This window comes from Pinus tabuliformis, chromosome 5_1, assembly GCF_031772625.1.
Source record: "Pinus tabuliformis cultivar Carrire ecotype Pingquan chromosome 5_1, CPIR1, whole genome shotgun sequence".
Lineage (NCBI taxonomy): Eukaryota > Viridiplantae > Streptophyta > Pinopsida > Pinales > Pinaceae > Pinus > Pinus tabuliformis.
Window position 1 is genome coordinate 446,587,831 of NC_142305.1, and position 22,069 is coordinate 446,609,899.

General features: G+C 33.1%; 1 protein-coding gene across 1 annotated transcript; it reads right to left on the bottom strand.

Annotated features, from left to right (window-relative positions):
* Nucleotides 1-20,917: 20,917 nt before the first annotated feature.
* LOC149165397 (calmodulin-like protein 3) lies at nucleotides 20,918-21,752 on the bottom strand. Its single transcript, XM_089431132.1, has one exon. It carries the CDS (start codon nucleotides 21,705-21,707, stop codon nucleotides 20,952-20,954), a length of 756 nt encoding a protein of 251 aa, XP_089287258.1. The 5' UTR covers nucleotides 21,708-21,752; the 3' UTR covers nucleotides 20,918-20,951.
* Between the last annotated feature and the right edge of the window lie 317 nt (nucleotides 21,753-22,069).

Genomic DNA, 22,069 nt, shown 5'->3' on the forward strand with positions numbered 1-22,069 from the left:
CTTCCCTTTCCCCTTCCTCGCCTTACTCGTTAAGGCTAGATATTCCTCATCATCTTGCTTTGATGAGGACCCATCTCTGTTGCTTCTTCTTATCTCCTCCTACATCAGATCTGACCAAAGTTGTTCCCAATTTGGCAATTTTTCTGTTAGGTCCCTACACTACTAGTGTACCCCTTATTGTTATTAGTACAACCCCCTTATTATATTGTTGTGCCCATGTAGTCCCCATATTGTTATTATTGTGCCCCATAGAAGCCCACTATTGTTATTATTGTGCCCTTACATTATTATTGTTATGTCGGCTTTGATTATGTTATGACCCCTTAGACTCCTATATATAGAAAGGAGGTCTTGTCATTTGTATCATCTAAGAATTGTTCATTTGTGTAATGTAAAGTAGGTTTCCCCCTCGAAGAGGCTTATTTCTGAGGCACTCATCTATCTTTTCTATCTTTTGGTGAGCTGGTTTCATAACATTTGGTATCAGAGCTTTGGATTCTAGGGTTTCACTGCTCCAAATAGGTCATCATGGAATTTTCGCTATAACTTGTTTTTTGTGACGTTTCAGAAGTGAAAAAAAAAACCCATTTGAGAAGAACTTGCTTTGAACCTTAGGTCCAAATTTTAGAGCTTGTCTTGCTATATTTTCAGAGATATGATCTAAGGAATTTAGGGTTTTTGCAAGCTCCAGAATTTCAACTAAAACAGGCCATCATGGGATTTTCATTATAACTCTTTCACTACGCAGTTTCAAAAGCCAAAGAAAAAGCCCATTTGATAAGAAATCATTTTGAATCTTGGGTCCGAATTTTAGATCTTGTCTCGCTACATTTTTGGATATATGATCTGGGGAAGTTAGGGTTTTTGCAGACTCCCGAATTACATTCTAAATAGGTGACCTTGGGAAAATCGTCATAACTTTCTCTCTAAGCAACAAATTGAAATTTCATAAGAAGTTACAGAAATAGGACGGACTGTAGTTTTCTATCTATAGGTTTTAGATCTGAAGGTCGAAACAGTGACACGTGGGATGTTGTACAAGTTCGCTCTACTGAAACATTATATAATCAGGTCATCTTAGGAGATTGGACATAACTCTTTCTTGGAGAATCAAATTTTGTTCAGACTTTCGGATTAGAAAGAGGACTCATAGGGCTACTGCAGGAGACAATTTTAGAACTTTGAGATCTAAAAGTACAAAGTTACAGTCATCTTATGATTGAGCTCCTGAAATCAAGAAAATGTGATATGAGGAAGTTTGATGGAAAGGATCCAGTAGATTGGATACTACAGATGGAGCAATAGTTTGATCTACACGGTGTACCACTATTACAAAAGGTACGTATTGTATCTTGATATTTAGAACTAGATCAATTTTTATGGTCTAAAGGACTTTGTTCTCATAAACAACTTGTTACGTAGTCAATTTTCATGGAGGAAATGATAGCACATTATGAGGATACAAAGAGCAACACCTTCTTTAGAGAAACACCACAACAATTGGGAGAAAAAAGAGGAAAAGGGCTTTGTTACAAAGTGGAAAGCAAAATTATGGCAACAAGGAAGTCTACCCCTCACAACTATAAAGATTGAAGTGTTGTTTCTCCTAGCCTTCCATAACCTACAAGGGTTACACCACAACAATTGGAAGAAAAAAGAGAAAAAGGGCTTTGTTACAATTGTGATAACAAATATATTAAAGGTCATAGGTGTGCCGAGAAGAAATTATTTTACATTGATTGTGGAGAGGAGGAAGAAAAGGATCAAGAAACATCAAAAGAAGAGTATATACACCAGGAACCAACCCCAGAGAAAGAAGAAATGAATCCGACCATATCTTGTAAAGCATTGAAAATAATTACCACTCCTAAAACTCTTAAGATAGAAGGACATATCAAGAAGAAAAAGGTTCAAGAAGTGAAAGATCACATCAAGAAAGAAGAAATGAATTTGACCATATCTTGTAATGCATTGGACGGAATTACCACTCGTCAAACTATCAATATAGAAGGACATGTCAAGAAGAAAAATGTTCAGGAATTGAAAGATAGCATCGAGTCTCAAGAAATCAATCTGACCACATCTTGTAATGCATGGTAAGAAATTACCACTTCTCAAACTATCAAGATAGAAGGACATCTCAAGAAGAAAAAGGTAAGGGTGTTGATTGATTTAGGCAATACCCATAATTTTATTGATTGTAAGATAGCCAAGGAATTAAATTGCTTCCTATATCCAGCACTGGAGTGTTAAGTGATGGTTGCAAGTGGAGGAACTATAAATTGCTCTAGAAAGTGCCATAATATCAAGCTATCCATGGGAGAGTATGTATTGAATAGCCCAATGCTTTCCATTCCAATGGGTGGTGCTGATGTTTTACTAGGAGTCCAATGGCTACAATCTTTGGGTACGACAGCTTTTAACTTTCAAGAAATTTTCTTGAATTTTTTTTGGGAAGGAAAGGAAGTTGAATTGAGGGGTATCGAAGGAAAACCTGGAAAGATAATCAACTCTAATAGCATAACAAAGCTTCTAAACAAAGAACAATGGGGTGTAATTGAACAATTATGTTCACTATAGGATCCCACATCGAAATCATGTATTTCTCTAGATCTCCAAAATGTTTTGGAAAATCATTCCAAGGTATTTGAGACTCCCAAAGGTCTCCCACCTATTCGTGATCATGATCATGCTATTCATTTGATTCCACGAAGTGTTCCTCTAAACATTAGGCCTTACATATATCCATATGACCAAAGGAGTGGGAATTCATTCAAAAGTTGCAGAAGATCCCAGTTCAAACATTATTGTGAGAACTTGACAAGGAAGGAAAAATTATATCGGAACTTGAAGGAGTCATAGAACCAAGAAACCGAAAGCTACGAAATAGATCAATTTCAGAGTATCTCATCAAGTGGAAGAACTTACCCGTTGAAGATTCCACATGGAAGGACAAGAATTTATACAGAAGCATCAAGAACTACTCAAGCGTTGAGGACAACACTTTTTGAAGGAGAGGGTCATGTTAGGTCCCTACACTACACTTGTAACCCCTTATTATTATTAGTACAACCCCCTTATTATATTTTTGTGCCCATGTAGTCCCCATATTATTATTATTGTGCCCCACGGAAGCCCACTATTGTTATTATTGTGCCCTTACATTATTATTGTCATGTCGGCTCTGATTATATTATGACCCCTTAGACTCATATATATAGAAAGGAGGTATTTTCATTTGTATCATCTAAGAATTGTTCATTTGTGTAATGTAAAGGAGGTTACCCCCTCGAAGAGGCTTATTTCTAAGGTGTTCATCTATCTTTTCTATCTTTTTGTGAGCTGGTTTCATAACATTTTCTCTTCCATTAATCAAGTCTTGGTAGCTATGCTAGCTCTTAGGAAGACCGAGGAGTGCAAGACTCACCATGTCATCATCGGCTGTTGTGATCCCTACACTTCCAAGCTCATCCCTGCAGGTGGTGAGCTTGTTCAGATATGTAGAGATCGTGTCACCCTTTTCACACTTGATTTTCCAAAGCTTGTCTTTCAGTGCCACCTTCCTCTAATCGTTGTTGTTCTAATATAGATCTCTCGATGTTTTCCACATCAAAAACAATGTCTCCTCCCCATGGAGACTCGAGAATATGTAGTCCCGAACTCCCTCCAGAAGGATTATCCTTACTCTAGCCACACATTTCTTCCATTCTTCCAATTCAGTAGCATCAGTCACTGCAGGCTTGGGGACTTCTTGATCAATGAAGCCCTTTAGACCGTTATCCTCTAATACTGCTTCCATGCAATCCTTCCAGGCTATATAATTCATGTTTCCATCAAGGGCATACTCGAGTCTTAAACTGTTGAACGCCATTGAAGAAATTGAGATGTCATAAGAACTCGATTTCTATATTCAGGAACCTCAAACTTCAAATTTCTCCCTTCTTGTATATTATTCTTCGCTTTGATCAACTTTGCTCTGATACCATGTAGAAATTCCCACTGTAGATCAATAGATTATGCAATATACTAAAGCAAAACACAAGATCTACTTCTACAACAAACTTTGTGGAAGCTTAATCAATTTGAGGAAGATCAATTAGAACAGATATAACTGAGAATGAGAAATCAATCACACATGAACATAGAAGAATACTCTGGGGAAAGCCTCAACTAAAAACCCCGATCTTTGTATTACATTACAAGTGAAAAATATGTTCAGAATACAAAACGAATCAGCTCACAAGCTATCCTGCTCTCTCTGCAATCAAACAACACTGCTCATAGATAGTCAAAGGCTCTCATAACCATCTCCTCTGCCCTCCAAGCCTCCTATCTCCTTGCGCAGTTTTTCTTGTGGACCAATGATGCCACCTATGTGATTGGCTTCATCACACACTCACTAAACTGAAGAAGTAACTACGCAATCCTGAAGGAATGAATTCCTTCTGCATGCAAGAGATATTCACAATGGAATATTCCTGCAACTGATAGTACATTGTCCCTCCATCTGACCTCAGCTGGGTCTCTGATTGAACTAAAATGCATGAGTTATTTATGAAATAATATTTTGTTATCTTAAGTGTAGATGTTACATGGATGCATGCATTAACTAACTGAACTCACAATTAGTTCAACAAACTATTTGAACTAATCTAACTGGACTTAACTCAATTAATTGAGCTAACTAATTACAACTCAAATTACAACTCATCCTTATCTCTTTAACTGATGGATAAATTCCTCAATCATTGGAGAAACTGTTACATGTCTTCACATAGACTTCATGTTTGATTTTCTACAACTAATTAACTCAAGATGAATTAATTAATTATTTTACAAATCGCTGCTAAGATCAAATTCAAATTTTACTTCTCTATTTTAGTTCAGGGACTAACTAAAATAGGAAGGTATCTTGAAATGCTATTTATAGCAGTGCTAAATTTAGCACTTCTATATTTAGTATTTCTTGTTGCTATTTTCAACATATAAAAATAAAGTATGTACAAATAACAACTTACTTACAAATAACTTATTTGAAAACCATCTCTCTTGGAACGTTGTCTCGAAACAAATATCTATCAGATCATAAAAGTATGGATGTACATTTGTAAGAGATTCAAAACTAACTAAAGGAGAAGGTAGCAAGGCAGATTGTGAGGGAACATTATCAAGAGTTAAATTTTGTCGATAATGATATAATTGAAATGAAATGAACATCAGATTAATTTGAAAAACAAAAGTTTTTTGATATTCAGGATTAAAATTTCGAATAACATATTAATGGAGTTGTCTATAATGCGACTTTTTGGAGATTCCGGTGACGGAATCCGGCGGAAGAAATTGAGGTTAAATCTTGATTTGTTGCAGTTAAAATGGTTTTTTAACTACATATTTGGATTCAGCACCCTGAAAAACCCCTGGGACGCCTTGATTGTGCAGAAACTAGCTATCAAACTTGCGATTCCAATAAATTGCTGCCGGATTTTGACCGGAAAAACCCACCGGAAAGGCTTCCAAAAAGTCTCATTATAGACAACTGCCATATTAATTGTCTTTAGTTAATGCATCTTGAGGGTGTTCAATGCTAAGATATTGAACATGCCTACATAAAATATCAACAAAGAAAACATAATGAAAGAATTGAAAGAAAGAAATCATAACCAATTTTCTATGAACATTAAAATTACAACATAATGTTACAGGGCCACTCTTGAACCTATCACTAAATCTAGTGATCAAATTATCACTAAAAGAGAATTCCAACAAAATGCTATAGATGAAAATTTCCAAAAGAAAATCAAAATAAAAAGTGTTAGAAACCTGCAAAGCTAACTCATCAAAATGTTCAGGATAAAATTTGTGTTCAACAATAGGAGACAAAATCATAGCACGTGAATCTTCATGAGATAAATCATTTTTTATAATTAGTGCACTTTGTATAGGATAAAAATCTTTGTCATCATCATCACTGTATTCATCATAAATTACCTCCTCTTGGAAATCAAATAACTAATTTGTACTAACAGAATCAGAAAAGATGAGAGAAGAAGATTTTGAAATGTCATTGATGACTAAAGAATTATAATCTAAATGAGAAATATTTTCATAATTTTCAGAATTAGTGATAAACTTGTTTTCAACCGACAGATTAAATGGTCATTATTTAATGAAATTTGATTTGAAAATATATTATGATAATGAAAATAATGGCTACCACAATATAATGTTGGCTGGAAAGAGTCATCTTGATAAATTATTTTATTATCATAATTCTAGTTTAATGGAATTCTTTCAGTTGTAAAAATGTGTTTCGAATTTTTAGTATTCACCTTAAGAGAAGATAGATTAACATAGCGATTATTTAAATCTTTTTGTTGATTAGATTCTATTAGGCCTACTTGCTGATCACTAGAATCATTAGAAATTGTCTTAATTACATTTCAATACGACAGGAATGCAATTGAAAGATGAAGAATTCATTTCAATAATTGATGCAAATAGTAGTGCTATGCATACACTTACATAAGTAAATTCTATTACATAATTGAATCAAGTTACATGAACACCAAAATACTGCAGTAGTGAAGATCCCCTGCAGCCAACAACTCAATCTTTGTTTGTAAAGAATACTCTTCAATCTCACTACAATAGTACACATGAGCGCTGAACTCCCTCTACAAACAGGTTACAAGGCTAAGCATTACTCTGATTCTCCGCCTCTCAGATTTGAATCCCCATATTCCTATTCTAACTATGCATATCAGTGCCTATCATGCAATTCTAATCATCAAATTCCCCTCGGCGAAAAATTCCTTATACAATTAGCAGAGAGATTATTTATATAAAGCTTGAGGTGAAATTGTGAAAATATCAGCAACTCCACATATCTCTCCACAACCAAGCAATTAAATTAGGTAGTTATTTCTTTTGTTGAATCACATATAAAATGTTGATTGGCCTCTATTGATAAAGTGCCCAATTTAGCTTGTTGTTGAGTTCAATTTGCTTTCTGTCAACCACTACTGAGCAGATAGCTAGGTAGGCTTGCGCTCTTCACGATATTAGTCTTCGTTTAAGATTTTTCTTTGATTTCCTCTTTGGATCTCGACACATGGCTGAGTGGTTGTTGATCAAATGATATATTTGAATCAGCCCTTGCGTTTTTCTATAACAGAGAAATCAGAATTAGCCATGACGAAAATTCAATACACATATGACTCAAGACCTTTTAATTTTAATGAAATTGCTATAACAGTGGTGAGAGGATGATACGTGGAAAAATATGAGTGGTATCAGAGATTTGATATCAGCAGTTTTAAATTTGTTACCATTCAAAAGTCCCGATACAGGTAGATGAAAAATTGTATTAACTCCCATTAAACACGAAACTAATATATGTAACGACTTTTCTATTAATAAGAAAGCAACTCCCTGAAGGTGACAATTGACAAGAGCCAGGTGGTATCAAAGAAAGGCTCATCACAACTTTTAAAATGAAACAACACAAAATACTTGTGATATTGGGTAGCTCTGATATGAAACAGATGCATTATTGTAGTCATCTCTTTTTAATAATTATATCGCATATGTAACCAATATCGACAATCAGAGTTCAATCTTATTAGAGTATCATTTTAGAAGTTGCGATATGGGAGTGGATACGAAAATCCGGTTATACCAGAATTAATACCATATTGGGTGTGGATATCAGGGGTGAGTGGAATATTGGAGTTCAAAGTAATGGATCTGGGCCAAATACTACGATACAAGTGTGGAACTAGGACTAACATTTAAAATAGTTGAAAACCATTTCGGATCCATATATTCAATGCAAACATAGATGCTGACAGTGGTGGGAAAATACACATATTGTAGGTCGGAGGCATTGAATGATCAGAAGTCGGGGATTTTGAGCGGTGTCACAAAATAAAAACACTGATATAGTATTCCTCCAATATATGCATTGTGTTTATTTGTGAACTTTGGATATATGTTATATTATTATAAAGAACCAATATGATATGTGTCAGAATTTTGGTATCGAAGAATTCCAAAAGAGTTCCTCCGATATCATAACTCCGAAAACTCCGATATAACTCTATTATAAAAAGATTTCTCCAACCAATAAACTACAAACACTTTATAATGGAAATTTGGTCTCATGCGCTAGAAAAAATGAACATTTATATAATTGATTAGGCAAGGGTAGTGAAAAAACACTTGATATTACTGGGGCGTCACGGAATGGTAGCGGCCGGCGATTCCTCTTACAAAGCTTTTGTTTTATTGGAGTAAGTTGCCATGAGACTCAGCGGAAACCACCCTTCAATCTAATAGTCTTGTTTTTTCTGTTTTAATAAATAGTGGTAGCGATGTATGAAGGTTCCGGGAACGTGTTCGACCCACATTTCCTCGTCAATATGTCAGATTCCATTTGGAATTGCATTTGTCACGATATTGCTCCTCAATTTCGACCAAGTTGGGACGCGTGAAGAGACAATTTAATAACAAAAATGGAAGAGGTTATTAATAGCGTAAGTGGGGGGAGATGGCGAAGTTGAGGGAGCACGCTCCTCCTCTTCTTCTTCCTTTTTATAATTATGTTGTGCCATATACCTCAATATTTTGTATTTTGTTAGATTCAGTACTTTTTCAAATCGAAATGTTAAATTTAATATTATTATTATTATCATCATTACGTTTTGTAAGTGGATGTATAATTAAAATAAATTATATTATTTAAAAAAAAAATTATGTATATATAAAAAAATTGACATAAATGATGTTTAAGAATTAGTTTAATATAATAATTACAAAATATTGTAATATTTAATTATTTTTAAATAATAATAATAAAATTATTCACTTCGTAGAAAATTCATAACAATGTCATGACGGTGATAGAAGGAAATTTATTTTAAATCATGATAGTCTTTTTTAACAATGTCATGTGATGATGTAAGGGTTTTTTTTTTTTTTAAATCACATAACGATATTTTTTTAATGATTAAATAAAAATGATCTAATTTGTGATCGGTGATATTGACATGATATTTGTATTGTATTTTATATTTACATAATATTATAGAGAATATATCCATATAACTAAATAGATATAATTTTAAATCGTATTATCATAATTTATTTTAATGATTAAAGAAAAATGATCTAAATTGTGAATGGTAATATTGATATGATATTTAGAGTATTTTATATTTATATAATATTATAAATGTTAAATATATATTTAATTAAATAGAAATAAATAATAATCAAGGAAGATAAAAGTTGGGGTATTTGTATATTTAAATGTATAATGGTATTTGGTAAATACATATAGAATGTGAATAGCAGATGTGAATGATAATTGTGAGATACATTATTATTTACATGATGTACATTTATAATACATTTTACATGACCGTTGTTTTCCATATTTCAAGGTCTCTTGGATTCCCTTTGAGTACTCACATTCCATACCGACCCTTAGAGGATTAGGTGTTCGACATTCCCCCACTTAATCTGAAAGCGTATGTATGAGTCCAACAAGAGAGTTGTAATACAAAATGTGCAAAAATGCATGGCAACACTAGGTTGAATGTGCTCTCTAAAATGTTGGTATAAGGGGGTGGTTTAAGGATGACCACCAACATTGGAATGTTTAGTGCAGTTCCCAGAACTCTTCCAAATATGGCAAGATGTTGAAATATTCAATTATAAGAAGTGTCCCTAATGATTTTGAGAGGGAGGCCTTCAACTTGCAGTGGTTTAAGGATGACCACCAACTCTAGAATGCTTAATGCAATTCCTGGCAAGAAGTTGAAGTCTTTTGCTAGAGGAAGTGTCCCGAATTCTTTGAGGAGGTAGAAGCTTAACCTGAAAAGAGAGCTCTCAACCACGCATAAATGGTTTAAGGCCGACCACCAACCAAATGCATGCTCAAGGATATCTCTGTCTCTGGATACAACTCTAAGTTTGGTATGACAGGTTGTGGCTTAGGCTCATTTGATGTGGCTTTGAAGCTTGTAAATGACCATCACTTTCCCCTACTGTCACACACAAGGTGAGAAGATGGAGAAAAATCAATTGCAAAACTATTTAATACTCTAGAACAAATTTTGACATATGACTGAAATATGTTCTCTATTGTTGAAACCCATTGCCAAGAAGCGATCCATCTAAGATGAATCTTTGTTCTTGGAGGAAACTTGTTTCTGAAGCATCTATTTGAAGAATGAGTGGTTTTATGACAATTTTCATATGGATGAAGATAAAAAAAATGGTATTTCATATGGTCAACTCGGTCACAATGTTGGCATTTAACATTTTGTTGTTGTTGTTGTGGAAGATGACCAGAATCTAGAACAACTCAAAGTGAAGTGTCATGAAAAAATCCTACACTCTGAAATTTTATGGGCTTGTAATAGTCTAGATTATGAAAGGACACATCATTTACATATCCAATCACAGTTTTATGTTGGGTGTGGAGCCTGATTATCTTCTATATTCAAAGGTATCGCCACATAGGACCCCAGTTCAAAATGGGTGCGACAATGCCGCCCGTAAAATATTCGCTGCAGGGGGGGTCTAGGGGGGGTGGCTGCGACCTTTGGGAGCCCCCCCCTGGCGGGGGGTTTCGGGGGCAGCGACCCCGAAGCTAAAAGCAACTGTAAAATTGCCTTGTAAAAGTATAGTAATTTCTAATCAATCTGGGACGTTCATTAGGCGGATGATCTGACGTAGAACTTATGTTTAGTTTAGGGTTTTTTTCCCTAAAAGGCAACCCCTCTCTTTGTATGAGGGTATTGTATTTGAGGCTGTGTGACAGATGTGTATTCTGTGAGCGAGAAACAAAGAGGTGAGACTGTGAGAGAAAACAGAGGATATTACAATGGATTTGCTGTAGGTTGTGTCTCTTCATTTTGTTGGATAATAGAAAGGAAGGACTGGCTGTTCGTGGTGGACGTAGCCCAAACTGGGTGAACCACGTATATCTGTGTCTCTCTTGTTTTGTGTGTTTTCTGTGTTTATATTTCTGCAATATTTTATGTGTTCCATTGCTCTGTAATATATAATTTTCTAACATTTTATGCTTGTTGTTGACAAGCTCTTCCCAAGGTCTGATGATGGACTTGGGAAGTGCAGGTTGAATTTCTACTTTTGCATTCAAATCTGCTCTTGCACTAGGCTCAATGATCTAAACAATTTCTGGCTGCTAATTAGTGTCAACTTTGGACTTAAAAATGGGATTACTCTGAAAAACAAGTTCAAAATGTTGTCTTTTTTGTTGTAACTCATCTGACTGAAATTGATATTCAACTTGCAAAAATCAAAATTTAAGCTGAAAAAATCAATTTTTTTGTGCATTTTGCAAGCAAATTCCAATGTCTGTGTGAGTGATTTTGCTCAATTTTACCATATCATCAACAATTAGTTGATTGTATGAACAAGTTGATTATATCATTGTATTGAGTAACATGGTATTGAGTAACTTTAATACATTATTACCTCAAGCCATTTGCAAAAATAAAGATTCAACAAATGAAAAGTATAATATTTTATATAAAATACACCCAACACTTCTCTCAATCTGATTTGTCTATATATCAGTCTTGTGCGTTGACAATGTCACGATATCTTATTCACATAATTCTAATCTTTAGAAAATTTTGACCAACTTTATATAATGCCTAGAAGTATTCAAACGTTGGTAGGTCAAAAAAGCATTTCATCCCAATGCATACCCACATACAAGGTTAAATACTCAACGCACATACCACTGCTAAAACCAAGCAAATTAACTCACAACTCACTTCATTCAATGTTTTATGAAATGTTGTCATATGTACAACGTTTTTGTATGACCGCCTCCAAGAAAAACAGGAGCTTTTGTTTGGTTACAATCTCCCTGTATCAGCAATGTGGTAAAAGCCAAGGATATATAAAATCCTCAAATAAAGATACAAGGAATGAATCGCAATGGCCGCATTTCTCAACAAAACTTTGAGCAGCGCTTTTGTTTTTAAATAAATCCCAGTGTCCTCAAGATTTCATTGAGGCTACGTGTTGTTTACTCTCAACGTTGAATCTAAAGTGAATCAAAACATACCATTTTGTGTCACACTGCGAGGCTATCAAAACAATACAATAATTTAGCGAGGAGAGTATTTTGTGCTACAAAATCAAGCTTATCTTGGGGGCTTGCCAATTCGACTGCTGATTCCCAATTCTCAGAAATACTGGAAATGACTATACATAAAAATAGGCAGGGAGATCGAAATACAGAGTCACCTAAGACATCCCAATATACTTCGCTTGTATGGATGCTTTTACGATCAGAACCATGTCTATCTCATTGTCGAACATGCTTGAAGAGATGAGATGTATAAAGAACTACAACGTTGTAAGTGTTTCAATGAAAAACATGCAGCTATCTATGTTTTCTCTGTGGCCACAACACAGTCGTGGAGGCCCTGGAAAATCAATGGAGAACATTACAAGAACTACCAACGTAAAGAACAATCATACATTCCAGCATTATTATACATAACATTGAATGTTGTCCAGATCTTGCTGTAAATTTCATAAATGTTTATCGAGTTTGCCTCAATTTATCCTTATCAGAAAAAGAGTTATCACTTTAATACACTACTGATCATGTTGTTGGGGTCTTTTTTTCTAGTTTGCTGAAAGGTGACTTCTTGTCGAGGAGCTGCCATAGACAATAGGGGTATTCGTTGTCTGGCTTCATGGGAGGAGCACTCCGTTTTTCAGGACGTTGGAAAATTTAATTCAACCCAAATGTAATTTAACACATAAATGTGAGGGACGAAAATTACAAGCCCGAGAAGCATTGTCAAATAGAGATCTAGGCTTCAAAATTTCTCCATACTCAAATTGTTGTCGAATTGCAGAACTCGAATAGTAAATAGAATAGCAAAATGAGAAACAAAGTATCAAGCCACTATTAGAAATTTAGAGCAGAACTATAATGTGCAACTTAATCAGGCCTGCTACGCAAAGGCTCAACCCACTCAAAGGTTGTCAACATCCCATATGAACCGAACACAATCAGATGATGAGGAGAGCGTTGAGTAGTGAATCATACCTGAGAAGTAATTCTCCTTTCAACGCAGAGGAAGCAATGCAAAAACCGTTCAACACACAGAATAGGAGTTACACATAGTAGCCGAGAGAAGAAGTAAGGGCATCAAACCTAACATGAATCTCGTTGAGAGGTCAGTGGGACAGCGTGCAACAAGAATAATAATGTCAGTTCTGACACACATGAAGGAAGGGAGCGGGAAGGCAAAACTGACCTGCAAAGAGAGAAGCTACAAAACTTCAAATTTGGGCAAGGGAGTAATACTCTTGCTCTAATTACCATGTTAAACATAATATCATGTTAAAATACATAGAATGTGAACAACATGAGATACATTATTATTGAGAAATACATTATTATTCACATCATATATCATTATTATTGAGAAATACATTATTATTCACATCATATACATTTAAAATACAATGTACATTTTATATGACCATTGAATTCCATATTTAAAGGTCTCTGGGCCACCCTTTGATTACTCACATTCCATACCAATTCTTAAAGAATTAGGTGTTAAACAATATTTACACGCACAAAAACGAGAAATTTTTTTCATGAATATAATATTTTATTTTGACTATTATATCCATAAATATAGTTACACTTTTAAATATACAAGTACCTTAAAGGAAAAAGTTTTCCATGAATAAAATATATAGTTACGCTTTTAAATATACAAGTACCTTAAAGGAAAATGAATAAAATATTTAGTTACACTTTTAAATATACAAATACCCTAAAGGAAAAAGTTTTCCATGAATAAAATATTTTGTTTGGACTATTATATTGATAAATTCGTGTTTAGTGAGTGCATTATTATATTAGATAACAATAAAGGAGAGTGAGTAAGGTTAAACATTTAGCTAAATTTTTAAGAAATAAACGTTTATTTTAGGGAAACAAATGTATGCATATAATCAATTATTCATTTTAGGTCATAATTAATTAATTAATTCTTATGCCACTAAATGAAAATGATGCTTTTTCAATATTGTATATGAAGAGATGAGTATGAAACTCATGTCCAGCATATAACACATTGTTAGTGAAATAATTTCATACTTTTTAAGAAAGCAATATTGATGTTAAGATTATGGTTAGTTTAAACTATGGTGTGTTAGCATTACAACTATTCATAATATATGTTGTTGTTAGTTTTATGTCAAATTTAGTTGTATTATTAGCCATTTTGTTACAGGAATTTTCCTTTATAAAAAGATATATGATATAGTATTGATAGATGTTTGAAAAATAATTTTCCTTTACTAGGGTATAACTAAAATGTGATTGTTGGCAACAAGAGTGAGGAAATACTTGTAAGTTGTATCTGTGGAAAACCTAGTGTGTGTATGTGTTTTAATGATTTTAATTAAGGCATAAAGTACTCCAAAGTTATGTTCTTTCAACATTATGACAAATTGAGAAAAAATACTTTTTTGACATCTTAGATGTACTATTTAGATATTTTCCTATGTAATCTAAGATTTATATCCAAATTCTTCCGACATTATGACAAATTGAGAAAAAAATACTTTTTTGACATCTTAGATGTACTCTTTAGATATTTTCCTATGTAATCTAAGATTTGTATCCAACCTTGTTTTCATATGAATCTTAAAACAATTTTAATTGAGGAATGTGGGTGTAGGCTTTAGTATGTTATGTTCTAAGAAACCTACACATAGAGATGTTTCAGTTATGTGTGAACCTAAAGTGCCTAGAACATTAGGATTTAGGTATGAGCCCATAATGGATTTATATGTATGTTGTTCATGCGTGTTCAGGGTAATCTCTTAGATGAAAAATATTTCAGTTTGAATGGTAATTAACAATTTTATTTATAAAGTTTTGAGTTGTAAATTAATTTACAATTCCACCATTCACACTTTATATATCTATATATATATATATATATATATATATATATATATATATATATATATATATATATATAAGTGTGAATGGTGGAATTGTAAATTAATTTACAGTTCATATATATAAAAATATATATATATATAATTTATATAAATAATTATTCATTTATAATATAATTCTATATTTCCCTAGATCAAGGTGTTGGGCAATGTGACATTGGAGGTAAAGGAGCAGCAACCCACCACCTCGCCCCCTCCCAAAACATTTGGGGGGGTAGTCAACTTACCACATGCAATACACAGGCGATTTATTCCCACCTCATTCATTACCATCTCAAACCTTTATATATTGGATTGTTCTATGAGGAGAAACCTTGTTCTCTGACTTTTCTCATGTGCTTGGGATCCTCTCCCACCACAAGTTGGACAATTCTCTTGGTTGTTTAGCAGTGACAGGTCTATCTGTGACGAAAATCTTGTAGAGATATGGCACAATTGAAGGTTTTTTTTTTATATGTAGTCACTCGTCTTTGGCAATGGAGTGGCTGTGACATGTGTCTGCATGCAATCCAACTCGCCCTCTGAGACTGAAGGTACCTGTTGCTCACATGGGATGTTGGCTTTTTGTCTAGAGATAGATTATGGTTGCACAGAGGCTTCATACTTCGGGACTGTGCAGTTTACACATGCATTGGATGTTGAAGTAGTTGGTGGTGTTATCATGTCTTCGATGCATGAGAATTCACTTAATCAAGTAAAGTGGGATGGTTACATCCATGGGGGCTTCACTCAAGGAACCTCTGACATATCGCGTGCGTTCATGTCATACTAAACAATACCCCTAATTTGACTACATATTGGAAAATACCTCTAAAAATAACATTATTTAACCCCCCACCAATATGAATCCAATACACCTCTCTAATTTAAAAAACCCCTATTTTCACTAGATATTGTAGGTATCCATATTTTCATTAACATTTTTATACCCCTTTATATTCTTTCATTAATTTTGAACTCCATTTTTATACCCGTGAATATAAAAACCCTTTACCCCCTATATATTCCCCAATATATTATGTCATTTTTCCCTCAATATATATCGCCCAATATGAACCCACGTGGTATGGTATTGCTCCCCCAATCAAGCCACCATGGATACATCTAGGTATCATCTTACTCTTCTCGCTTAGTTATTTTCTTCTCTAGTTCTATTTCTCTATGATGTAAGCTTAGTGGTTATGTCTTCAATTCTACTAGGGTGAATTATGGTTCACACCACGCTGTCTCATGGTGAGCATGTGACCCTGCTAAGATTTCTTCATCTTCCCTTTTGATTATTTGGTCGTTATCTATTTGTTGACTTCCACCACTGAGAATCCCAGTTTCTTTTGGTTTTCCCTTGTCTTTGGCCCTCTCTGTCTCACTTCTACCAATCTTGGGCTGTTGTAAGATGGATTTCTTGTCTGGATTTTCTCCTTTTCATGCAATATGCCATAGCAATGAATATGCAACTACCAGGGAATTGGAGGAAAAGGCCAGTAGGGTAGGCCATGTTCCCAAGCACATGCCCAGGAAGTTGTAGGTATCTTTCATTCTGCTACCCCTTCCTAAAATTCATGAAGAAAACCGCCAACTGAAAGTCCTCACCACCAATGGTTGTCAAGCATATTCTAACTCTAAAATCCTAGAGGAGGTAACCAATTGGGTTCTTGAACTGGGTCATACAAGGGGTAAATGGAACTAGTACCGGAAATCCATCACCCTCCATTGGTGGATGAAAAATCTTACGGGTAGGGTCTTGAAAGAGAAGCATGAAGAAAGTAATGATATCATCTCTTCCTTGAATGACATCAAGTCGGTGCAGTGATATTAGTGCTCTTATTTGGCTAGTTTGGATGTCCCCTAGCTCACTTGGAATGTGACCTAGAGTGTAAACTTAAACCTCCTACTCCTACCAATAAAAGTTCACAAGGCCTAGCTCTAGCAACTTCTCCAAGAGAGTGTATCCTATTTGATAGGTTACTAACGTTCTACTGATATAGTAGATAGATCGTTCTTTGCCCTGGTCATCATATTGTGCCAATAGATCTCTCGAGGTGTTCTCAGTTGTAACTATGTAGAGCAGCAAGGGTTGATTGATCGGGTTTAGGAGGGATAAGGACAGGAGGATATAGAAAATACATCTTTATATCCAGCTTTTTGGCATTCATCGTCTTCTAATTATTACAATCAGTCAGTCAATCAAGGTCCGGAGGTCTTGTCCATTGAGGGCAATGAAGCAGACTGCATTCCAGCCATCATTCCAACAGGCATTAGACTCTCTCTATCTCCATACATCTGACTCTGCTAACTCATCAAATACAACAGGCAACAGGAAGGTCGATGGAAGGCATGGAAGACCTAAAAGTGACCAAAAAATGACATATATAATATCTCTCATTTGACCACTTGTTCGTTCTGTTTACCACTTGTAGGAGGCTCAGTTTGAATCTGAGCGTTTCTGTGGTCTATTTCATTTCGATAGACAATCATTTCTTTACTAGCCAGCGAAAGTGATTTCAGTTATGATATGTCTCCTAGCAATTATTTTTCTTCTTTATACAACTCAATATATTATAATTTTAATATTTTTCAATTACAAATATTTTATTCCATTATACTTGAACTTAAATTAATAATCAAAAAATCTAATGTCAAAACAAACTAAAAGCATTATGCATTCAGTTTTGTTTTTGATTATTTATTAATTTGTTTTGATCATTCATTTATGTCGATTAACATTGAGAATTCAATTTTTTATTTTTTTTATTTTTATTTTTTTTTAATTTATTTATTTGCAAGGTGATTGATTGAAGTCTTATTATGGGTTGTTTAGTAACTTCCATTTCTATTAGTTACTATTTTTTTTTTTTGTTTTATTTTGTTTTAATTCAATTTTTTTATTTATCATTTTTCAATTATTTCGATTTTCATGAATTTTAGTTTTTTCTTTGTATTTTCAATTTAGGATGACTTATTATACTTGCAACATGCATGATATTACTCATTCAATTTTGTTTTGAGTGTGTATTAGTTTGTCTTTGACCAAATGTTTTTGCAGCAAATCAATTTTTGTCATTTATTATTATTATTCAAATTTATTTATTTGTAAGGTGATTGGTTGAGGTGTTTAGTAACTTCCATTTCTATTAGTTATTGACTTTTTGCTTATAGATTTATTTCATTTTTATTTAACATTTTGAATTTTTTTTCTATTATTTTCATTTTCATAAATTATAGATTTTTTTTGTAAGATTACTATTATTATATTAAGAATATATTTTAATAAATTTAATTATAACAGTGTGTATATATATATATATATATATATATATATATATATATATATATATATATATATATATATATATATATATATATATATATATATATAGACCAGTGCTATATAGTAGCTAGACATACCTAGATTAAAATAAAAAAATATTATTAAAGATAGATAAATTGGGAACAATACTATTTTTTGTAAAGTTTTAAAATTTCAAGGAATGTAAGTCCATGGTGATATATATATATATATATATAGATAACTTTTTCATAAAGTTATTAAACTTCAAAAAAAAATAAAAATAACTAAATTTATTAGATAGTAATTGTACATGTTTTCTTCACCATCATAATTTTTTGTTCAAACAAATATACTATATCATTTAGATATGAATGGTATATAGTCTTTATTATTATCCTAAAATAAATAGTTATCAAAATAATTATAGTATTAGATAATTTTGAGTGAATCAATAAAAAATAGTTATATATATATATATATATATATATATATATATAATATTTTAAAATCTATAGTATAATATCACATATATATAATTGATAATGTAATTTATTTTTGAAGTTAATACCATTTCAAGTAAGAATACAAATAAGTTAACTTTATATTAATAATTAATGTTACTTATGACATCACTGGTCATCCCTTTCCTCAGTTTTTTTTCACTAGCATTATGATCCGTGCAATGGATGCGTCATATATGATTAGACAATATTTTTCTATTGGTGATGAGTGTGTAGCATCAATATTCAAGTCTTACCACCACAAGTTACTAGGCATGGGCTTATAAGATGTTTAAGACAAGATTGTCCTATTGGTGATCAATGTGTAGCATTAATATTGAAGGCTTACCATTATACCACGAGTTACTAGGGCTTATAAGATATTCAATATTATAGCCAATAGCATTACAAATAAATGTTAATATTTTTTTTTAATAAATAAAATAATAAATGTTAATAATTTTTTTTTAATAAATAAAATAATAAATTTTAAAGTTTTACTTTATAGAATTAAAAATTATTCAATAAGTTTGACCAAAGTAATACATCGTCAATCTAAAATCAATAGATAATTCCACAACAGTACGTATAATAAAGTAAAATACATAAATATATTTAACTAAATAAATTTTTATATTAAAGTGTATATATGTTAATATAAACTAATCATATTTCTTCATTTTAAATAATGACATTTATATTACAATATTTTATTAATAGTTTTATTTTTGTAATTAACTTTTTATTTTTATTATTTTTTAATTTAATTGAGCTATATTTAAACTAAACTGTATATTCTAACTATTATGTACCTTTGTTATTATAATGCATTCAGTTTTTGTTTCCTTTTAATATTATTTTAATTAATTTATTTTAATTTTAATTATCTACGTATAATTATTACATATCTATAGTTAAGTTTTATTTTATGTTTTACAAAAGCTAAAGTTTATGTGTTACCAACTGGATTTTTGGGAGTCAGAGGCCAACTTGACTACGAAGTGGAAAAGTCAGCAACTCCATTCAAACCCAAAGCTTCATGACTGAAGCATCGATGAGGTTATTGTAAACTGTTAAATGGACGGTATTCAAGTCTGTTATAAATTCCTTTATTTAACTCAGATCTATTGTTCCAATTACTTGAGAAAAATACTCAAACAATAGATTATAATAAATTCGATTAACTCAAATTCATTTAAAGCCAAATCTGACATGGGCTTGGATGTCGCTGAAGTTTAGGTTGTTCCTAATATATGGTTGGATATTCTTTACTTACATATGTGTTTGTTGCGCAGTAAAAATTTTGGTGCTTTGGAAAGAAATTGCATTCCTGGATCTAAAGTATATGAAAAACAACCTTATTTTAGGTGCTTTGGAAAAATTTTGCATTCCTGGAGTTTGAGGATCTGAAGTATTTGAAAGACAACCTTTGAACCATAGTGCCAAAATACAGAGTGAGTTCAGAAAATCTCCAATGCAACTTGTACCTATTCTTTGAAATTTTTAATAATTGCCCTCTTAATGTGAACTTTAAAACATAATCCATTCAACCTATTAATGTTATCTATCTAAACACATATCTATTTGCCAGATTAAATCATAAAACCATTGTCAATATATTTATCTTTTAATTTTGGCAATACACACCAATCTCTTTTAAATATGCCAAATCCACGGCTCAATGGTGAAAAGAAATCAGTCTCCTGATCTTTTCCAGGGCAGAGGTCGAATACCAAGTACTACCAGTCTCTGAAAATCTATTTTATGCCCTGGATTGCAATTTTATATGAGAGAACATAAACTTTATTGCTATACTCTCTCATAAGCATGGATTTAAAAACTATGGCTCTTTCTACTAAATAATAAAATAAGTCAATTATTAAAATATACTAATTTTAAATTCAACATGTTTACTTTAATTTAACTGCCTTTAACCTAAACTGCAGGTCCTAACTACCAAATAATTGAAATTTGTAATATAATATTTAACTAATTTTATTTCCTTTATCATTTATTTAATAATATAACCTAAATTTGAAGAAGGTCCATAAATTTTCCATTAACTTTCATTTCCAAATTTGTATTTCTTTACCAAAGATAATTGTACAAGACATTTACAAAGATTTATCTGTCATCAGGGTCATCATGTTCTCAAATTCCTCAAAATCAATTCTCCCATCTGAATTTCTGTCAAATCTTGAGATCATCATTTCACAATTCCCCAAATCTTGTCCCTCCTTGAGTCCTAAGCTGAGCAGGACCTGTTGAAGTTCCCATGGGCTGATGAACCCATCCCCATTCTTATCAAAAACACTGAACGCTTCCACCAACTCCTCCTCCATAAACACTTTCTCCTCTGCCTCTGCCTCTGCATGCTCAAGAGCTTCCTCCCACAGATTCAGATAAAAACTGCAGAATGCATCAAAGCTCACATGCCCCGGAGAACCCATCACGACTTTCATATTATCATCAGAGATGCATGGCATCCCAAGCTTTTGCAGTAACCCTAGTACGTCCTCTGCCCGGACGATGCCATCACCATTGGTGTCCAAGGTATTGAACAACCGAGGCACATCCCATGTATGGACGACAACCATGCATCTTTCATTTACACACTCACTGCTCCTCTCATCATTCATAGATGCAGATGACTCGTATTCTCCAGCTGCCATTATCTCCGAGTCTTTAGGATCGCTAAACTCAGAAAATTTGATTTTCATCATCTGAGAAACCCAAACATAAACATAAAAGTTGCAGATGCTACAAAATTTCTGCACTCGCCTCAGTGCCATGGACACAACAGTTCTCCAGTACATAGACATGACACGAATGTTAGAAACCGCACAATTTCTGATCATATCACGCACCATCTTTGGTATTTAGGATGAATGAGAGTGAATTATATATCTCAACAATAATTCCTACAACTGAGAGCACATCTATATATAAAGAAACTGGATATTACTTAGGCTTCACGGAAAGATAGGTAACAGAGCCTGCCATTCCTCTTAAGAAGCTTTGGAGGAAGTTGCCACGAAACTCAGCGGAAACACCCCTTCAATTTAATAATCTTTTTTTTCTTATTTGTTTTCATCATGCATGCAATATAATAAATAGTGGTAGCGATGTGTGAAGGTTCCGGGAAGGTGCTCGGCCTACATTTCCTCGTCAATATGTCAGTTTCCATTTGGAATTGCATTGGTCATGTATTTCTCCTCAATTTCGAGGAACA

What these genes read in the sequence shown, in the direction of transcription:
- LOC149165397 (XM_089431132.1), bottom strand. Translation starts at nt 21,707, where the DNA reads ATGGTGCGTGATATGATCAGAAATTGTGCGGTTTCTAACATTCGTGTC.